The sequence below is a fragment of the Carya illinoinensis genome, chromosome 16 (assembly GCF_018687715.1).
Source record: "Carya illinoinensis cultivar Pawnee chromosome 16, C.illinoinensisPawnee_v1, whole genome shotgun sequence".
In the NCBI taxonomy this organism is placed as follows: Eukaryota; Viridiplantae; Streptophyta; class Magnoliopsida; order Fagales; family Juglandaceae; genus Carya; species Carya illinoinensis.
The window spans coordinates 13,683,424-13,691,307 of record NC_056767.1 but is presented as its reverse complement, the minus strand read 5'-3'; the positions used below and the strand labels follow the sequence as shown (position 1 = coordinate 13,691,307).

Here is a 7,884-nt window from a genome sequence, read left to right as displayed (position 1 = left end):
TTACCCTATACTAACAAATATCACATATGGTACTATGTTTAACATGATAACATATTCTGCAGCACTTCAATACTCTTGGCTTAAACATAATAATCTGTTCAACACTACCTTCATCATTCCACAACGATCTGCATAGACGACAACCCCGGTTAGTATCGTTCTCTCCATTTTCTCTTGAGCTCCACTATCTGTTGCTTCGACTGAGCTAAACCATTTTGGTCACTAGTACACTTTCTCAAATTCTTCACCCCCTCTCCACTCAATAGCTAAATTGATGCATCTTATCCTCATAACTAATATATTGTTTTTTTCCACAAATTTTAGATGGACAAAAGCTGGATGAACTTGACCGATAGATTCCGATCGCCTGCATATGCAGATGGGGTTAACACTTTCCTTACCTTTGCACGAAACCATTCTCGGGGAAGTGATCGCATTCGGTGTCCTTGTCGTTCATGCAGAAATATGATATTCTTACCTATATTTGATGTGGAGACTCACTTGTTCATTAAAGGGATCAATCCAAATTATACCCAGTGGATCTTTCATGGAGAGGAGGAAACAACAAGTTTCAATGATGACGACGACGATGGTGGTGCTGATTATGCTGACGAGTACATTGATGCCATGGACCATATGTTAGATGACGTTCGGGCAGGCACATTCGTTGATGTTCCCCAAGATCATCACAATCCATTGCCAACTGGTGGATCAATACCATATCCGTCTCCAAGTTCGTCTTTTGATCAGTTACTAGAGGATGCCCACCGTCCACTTTTTGCTGGTTGTACAAAGTTCTCAAAACTGTCATTTATTGTGAAGTTGTTACACATTAAGAAAGTTGGTGGGTGGTCAATAAAGTCCTTTGATATGCTACTTAACCTATTACAGTCCGCATTTCCTGATGCTGAATTACCAAATTCATATGCGGAGTCAAGGTCATTGGTTAGGGGTTTGGGTTTCAACTACCACAAAATTCATGCATGCCCTAATGACTGCATATTATTCTGGAAGGAAAATACTGATCTTGATGAATGTCCTATTTGTAAGGCTTCAAGGTGGATGCCTAATACACACAGGGCACGTCTTATACCAAGGAAAGTGTTGCGGCATTTTCCTTTGAAGTCAAGATTGCAACGTCTCTTCATGTCGAAAGAGATAGCATGTGATATGAGATGGCATAAAGAGCATCGGCCAACCGATGAGGCTACTATGAGACATCCTGCAGACTCAGAGTCGTGGAAGAGATTTGATGACGAACATAGTTGGTTCGCACATGATGCTCGCAATGTTAGGCTTGGGATGGCAAGTGACGGTTTCAATCCCTTCAATAATATGGCTAAACCATATAGCATTTGGCCAGTAATCTTGGTTCCTAATAACTTGCCGCTGTGGTTGTGCATGAAGGACCAATTCTTCATGACATCTCTCATTATTCCTGGGCCAAAATCTCCAGGTAATGACATTGATGTTTACTTACAACCGTTAGTCGATGAACTGCTTGAATTTTGGGAACATGGGATACCTACGTATGATGCCTCCACAAAGGAAACGTTCGTGTTGCACGCTGCTTTATTGTGGACAATCAATGACTTTCCAGCGTATAGGAATCTTTCTGGTTGGTCAACAAAGGGAAAATTGGCATGTCCATCTTGTAACGAAGGCATTGATTCCAATTGGTTGACGTATGGACGAAAATTTTGTTATATGGGACATCGTCATTTTTTGCCACTAGATCACATGTGGAGACTGAGAAAACATTTGTTCAATGGTAAAGAAGATCATCGCCCACCACCAAAGATTTTAGATGGTGCTGATATTGTAACTCAACTACAGATGCTTGGGGAAGTGCAATTTGGTAAATCTCGTCGAAAGAGGAAGCGCACTACTGAAGAGTTGAACTGGACAAAATATAGCATTTTGTTCAAGTTACCGTATTGGGTAACCCTGCGGCTTCGCCATAATCTAGATTTCATGCATATTGAAAAGAATATATTCGATAACATATTATGTACTTTGATGAACATCCCTGGTAAAACTAAGGATAATATCAATTCTCGACGTGACCTAGAGATCTTGGGCTTCAGAAAAGAATTACATCTTAAGCATGAAGATAAACGTGTTACAATGCCACATGCATTGTACACATTACACGGTGATGAGAAAAGGAAATTTTGTGAATGGTTGGCCGATGTGAAATTTCCAGATGGATTTGCTTCGAACATCTCGCATTGTGTTTCAGTACGTGATTGCAAAATCTCAGGGTTGAAAAGCCATGATTGTCATGTTTTCATGCAAAGACTACTTCCTATTGCCGTGGGGGGGTTCTTACGAACTGATATCGCATTGACTTTAACTGAACTGAGCACGTTGTTTAAGGAGTTGTGTGCCCGAACCTTGGATGTTAACCGACTATCCCAGCTCCAAACTGATATCGTCACAATTCTATGCAAATTGGAGATGATATTTCCTCCATCTTTTTTTGATGTCATGGTCCACCTAGCTGTCCACTTACCCCATGAGGCCATACTTGGGGGTCCAGTACAATACAGGTGGATGTATCCATTTGAGAGGTATCTTGGCAAGTTCAAGAGGTATGTGAAGAATAAAGCCCGCCCAGAAGGCTCAATAGCTGAAGCCTACATTCACATCGAATGCTTGACTTTTTGCTCAATGTATCTCCAAGATATTGAGACAAAGTTTACTCGAACAGACCGCAACATTGATGGTGGAGATCCCGAGAATATAGATGGATTCAAGATTTTCAACCAGAAAGTTCGTCCCATGGGTATAGCTTCTAACTTTCAATTATCAGATAAACTCCTAAAGGAAGCAACCTGGTACGTCCTCAACAACTGCGCTGAGATTGGACCCTACCTAGAGTAAGCATCCATTATCTCAGATATGAATTACTTTCTTTTACGATTTTATGGGAGCATACCCATTTTTGTTGTATGTCCTTATGAAGTATCTTACGTATATTGTTGCACAATTTTGCATATACAAAATGCAGGGAGCACTATGAAAAATGTAAAGTAGATAGCCCAAATTCTATCGATCGAACACATCAAACTTCGTTTCCAACTTGGTTGAAGAAACGAGTAAGTTAGATTGCTGACTCCCATGTTAGATGTACTTGAGCAATCTTTTGCTAAATTTACCTCAAACTTTAATGGTAATGACTTTTCCACGATATTGTTGTAGGTTCAGGAGCAGCGTATAACTAACCCACTTGATGTAAACGCTGATTTGTATGCGCTAGGTTGCGGGCCTGAACGGTGGGTTGCATCCTATGCTGCGTGCATTATAAATGGCAAAAGGTTCCATACGAAAGAACGTGAATTTCGATGGCGGACACAAAATTCAAGGGTGTTTGTAATTGGGGATGAAAGTACTAATAATGTTGACTTCTATGGTGTTATTAATGATATAGTGGAGTTACACTACATGGGAAGACGTCAGGTGTACTTGTTCATGTGTGATTGGTTTGACGTTGGTGATACAAGACGAGGGGTTCGAGTTGATAACCATATGTACAGTATCAATATGGACAGGACTTGGTATAAGGATGAACCATTTGTGTTGGCATGCCAAGCTTCACAGTGTTTCTACATTAGAGATATAAGGGCGAAAGGGAGATGGTTTGTGGTGCAGAAGTACATGAATAGGAATGTATATGACATTCCACTAGTGTCGAGGGTGTTATCATCACTTGATGGATCATCAAGTGATGATGATGTCTATCAAGAAAATGAGGCATCATGTGATTATGCACCATTGCCGTGTGATGCATGTCCAATGTCTACTCCATTGAATAGGAATGACGTAGAACCTATGGTCATTGATGCACAAGAAGTGACTAGTCCGGCTGGGCAAAACATGCGTGTAGCAGACTTTATTGACGATGGCATGATTGCATCTGGTTCAGGCTATGCGTCTGATGATGGGGAATATTCAGATGAGGAAGACTTATCCACAGACAACGAGTCTAGGTCATCTTAGACAATCAACCCATTTGTTGATGCCCTTCCACTCCATCATTTATCTTTAAAAAAACGAGTATGTGGACAATATATATAATCAAGAAATACATGTATGTTCGTTTCAACAAAGTGCTACATTTAGTTTGTATAGACTAAGTTGGATCAAGTATTTTGCAGCATTTCTTAATCATGAATTTTTTAAAAAAGTTATAGATCCTGAATGGCCCCATTATGAATATTACATGTAATGATAGCTAATTCCAGTTCCAAATTGGTCAGTCTATTTATCCGTATAGACTCACATTGGTTGGAAACATTTGACAAGTTAGGCGGAAAAAGTTTTGTTAAAACTCATCAAATGCTTGTGGACAGAAGTGCAACATATTAGGAGTTACCATTAACAAGTTTTTGACAAAGTATGGTTTTGACGATTAATTAGATTAATATTTCACGTATTCGAGCTAGAATGTTGCATAGCATGCTATTCTTATTGCAATCTAACTTGTGGCAAAACGTATAAAAACCCTTTTGACTCTGGGAATGCATCATTTTTCTATTATGTTAGAATAATAAAGAGATTGCAATAAGAGTGTATTTAAAAAAAAAAACTATCAATTATCTGCAATATCTAATCTTGGTTCTAATAATTGGGTATTAGAGTTGTCTTTTTGCATATATGTTTGTGGCATGATTTATTATAATTTCATGATAAATACTTGTAACTCAAATGGTTTGACGTACGAATGCAGGTGACACGATGGGAGAAAGTGCTCGAGGAAGAGGGTATAGACGAGGTATTCGTGCCAGACGTTTTGTACCTTACCATAGTAGAGTGCGTGGACCACGAGGAACTCGCATCGCTTCATACCACAGTCACTCAGAACCAGATCAGTCAGGCTCAGATGACTCAACGCAGCCTCCTAGTCAACCATGGGAAACTCCATGTTCCAATCCAATGCCCCCACCTGAGCCAATTAGAGAACCCTCACCCTTAGAGAACCCTCACCCTTAAGAGAACCCCCACCTAATGGAGACACACAAGGTACAATCATTTCTCTTGTTCTAATTTCAATACATTACTCATTTATGTGGAAATAACAAAAGAGTATTTGAAGACTGATAGTAAGTTTTTGTTACGCTGAAGTACAGATTTGACTACCCCCATGATGCCCACAGCAAACCAAGAACAGCCCATACGGAGACGTGGGCCAGCTAAGTGTATTGAGTTTGAGAAATTGAGGAAGTATGGCCCCGTGATTTTGAAGATTAATGACGGTGAAACAGCACCGTGTTGTTCGAACGCAGCGATGTTCACGGCACGAGTAACGCAAATCATAAAACAGCATTGCGACATGAGCTATGCGAGATGGACTAATGTGCCGCAGGCACAAAAGGACGAGTTGATCGACCGTGTGAGAGTAAGAAATATCGAAATTTAATTTGAGATAATGTTAGTGGGTGTACACAATTATATGGTTTGTGTTAACCTTGGATGTTCATCCATGCAGGGTGACTTCGCGTTAGATTGGGATCGAGAGAATCATAGACTGACCGTTAGGAAGCAGTTGCGTAAGCGGTTCAATGCATTCCACCATGAATTACACAAAAAGTATGAATCGTACGGTAGTCACGAGGAAGCATTGGCTGCTGGCAGTACCATGGTTGACTTGCAAGTCTGGATTAAGCTGTGTGAGAGGTGGGGAACTGAGGAATTCAAGGTATATATTAGTTAAATTAATAACAATCTGGTAGAATTTAATGAGTCTATCCTAACTGTGTTTATTAAGCAATTTTCAAACTCTGATTTTGGGTGCTACTTAATTCAGAGAATTGCAAGACAAAATCGGGAGAATAGGAAAGCCCTAACCATTAACCACACGGCAGGCCGCAAATCGTTTGTTAGGCTAATGGAGGAGAAGGTATAGTCTTTAAATTGATTTCAGCCTAGTCATGTATATGCATAATACAGGTAGTTCTATAACATTGCGCATAACCCATTTGCTGCATGGACATAATTTATATATATGTTTGTAAGGGAGTGGAAGATATGAAGAGTCATGTTGAGGCATGTCCATCAAGTTGATAATATTTTAGCATGGTTGTTTCCACGGATATTAAAAATAGTTGGTATCATTAATCCCTCTAAAAACATATTTCAATTGTGTTAATTGAAATAATTAGAAACATGTAAAATAGAGGTTGATGCAACGTAGTGAGCATACGAGATAATAATTGGTTAAAAGGACAGTTTATATAAATTGAAAAAAGATATCAGACGAGAATGCTGATGCATATTGATGAATAGAGGTGGTATATATATATATAAATGGTACACCTTTTATTGACTAGAGGCTTTCTTGCTCTAGTCAAAGACGCGATATGAATTACACCGTTATTGTTAAGAAATGTACATGTCTACTCAACTGGATCGCAAGGTATGAAGGTCTTTAGAGGTTTTGGATCACGTGTATGTATGGTTTGACCATGGGGGTTTTTCTATAAAATTGGTCATTCCATTTGAATAAATATGTTAATTATTCAATGTTTCTACTTGAATATTTACCTGTACAATTACACACATTTGTAGCTGGCTACTACTACGAATTTGGTGGAGTTCTATAAGGAGTCTCACTGGTCAAAGAAGAATGGGAAATTTGTCACATCAGCAACTGAAAACACTTATGTAAGTACGATATTTCTTGAAGTTGTTTGTTGCATGCAAGGATGGTTTCCAAAATTATATTTGAGTGTGTCCTATTCACCTTTCATAGCACAATTTAACACCGCTCATCTTAAAATGTATCATGTGCAGAATGAGATGGTCAGCAAGATGGATGGTCTAGAGCCCGATCAACGCAACGATGAAGCAGCATCAATTGTATTTAGAGAGGTGCTTGGGCATAGACCAGGATACGCAAGGGGGTTAGGAGAGATGGTCATCCCGGAGTCAACAAGACAACGGAACACCCAAAAAGAAAAAGAGTATCTTGCTTTAATTGAAAAACATAAGACAGATGCTGAGAATTACAAGAAAGATGCCGACCATTACAAGACAAAGCTTGATCAAGTGATGTGTGAAATGCAAGCTCTTCGTGAGAGGCAAAATGCTACTGATCAGATGTTGCAAAGCTTTTTTCAGAACTTTCATGGCAACACCGAGTCTCTCCAGTCTCGTGGAGAGACTTAGTGAGGGCCAAGAAATCAACTTCAAGGATTTTTTGAGTATTTTGGGGAAATTTTTTGTAGTGGGAGATGGTGGGTGGCCAAACTATAAATGAAAACTTATATATATATATATATAAAGAATGTAAGGTTTTGAAAAATGAGGCATTTGGGCAGTGGGGGGATTACTTGTGATGGTTGTTTTCCAGAAAATGTGGGCTGGAAATGCTTTGAAGCACCATAAACACCCATTAAGAATGCATGTATTTATTATCCGTGCAGGAGATTTTACTAGAAAGAAGTTATGTAATTGCAAGATCCCTTCTCATACTTTCATTTAAGTGGACGTTGTGCCTTCTATGTTTCATATTTTTTGTTCTCTATATTAACATTAAAATTTCTGATATACTAGCAGGCCTTAAATGGCTGTTCATTTAATTCAGGAACAGCCATTTTGATGGAGCAGTTGGACATGCAAACTGGATGCACACATGGATGTTTTGTGGGTGACCATTTTCTTTCACGTCCAATTTTCCAGTTCTGATGCTAATTAAAGGTTGGTGATTAAGATTAAGCCACATTTGTAGTTATTTTCAATATGCTAGCAATGATTTGGATGACTTTTAAGAGTTTGAGGAGATGGTTGAGGTTGATAAGGGCAATGGTGTGACAACATTGAATAATGACATTACCTAAAATTTCTCCTGGATTCACCATTGCATGCAAAAGCAACATATTA

At 39.1% G+C, this 7,884-nt stretch overlaps 2 protein-coding genes across 2 annotated transcripts; both read left to right on the top strand.

Moving 5' to 3' along the window:
- The first annotated feature begins 324 nt into the window (after positions 1 to 324).
- Positions 325 to 4,002, top strand: LOC122298847. Its single transcript, XM_043108694.1, has 5 exons — positions 325 to 938; positions 1,059 to 2,384; positions 2,553 to 2,840; positions 3,014 to 3,101; positions 3,205 to 4,002. The coding sequence occupies exons 1-5, from the start codon at positions 325 to 327 to the stop codon at positions 4,000 to 4,002; spliced, it is 3,114 nt and encodes a 1,037-aa protein (XP_042964628.1).
- Positions 4,003 to 4,740: 738 nt separating this feature from the next.
- LOC122298846 lies at positions 4,741 to 7,237 on the top strand. Its single transcript, XM_043108693.1, has 6 exons — positions 4,741 to 4,927; positions 5,133 to 5,401; positions 5,492 to 5,701; positions 5,810 to 5,902; positions 6,571 to 6,666; positions 6,796 to 7,237. The coding sequence occupies exons 1-6, from the start codon at positions 4,741 to 4,743 to the stop codon at positions 7,168 to 7,170; spliced, it is 1,230 nt and encodes a 409-aa protein (XP_042964627.1). The 3' UTR covers positions 7,171 to 7,237.
- Positions 7,238 to 7,884: the final 647 nt, after the last annotated feature.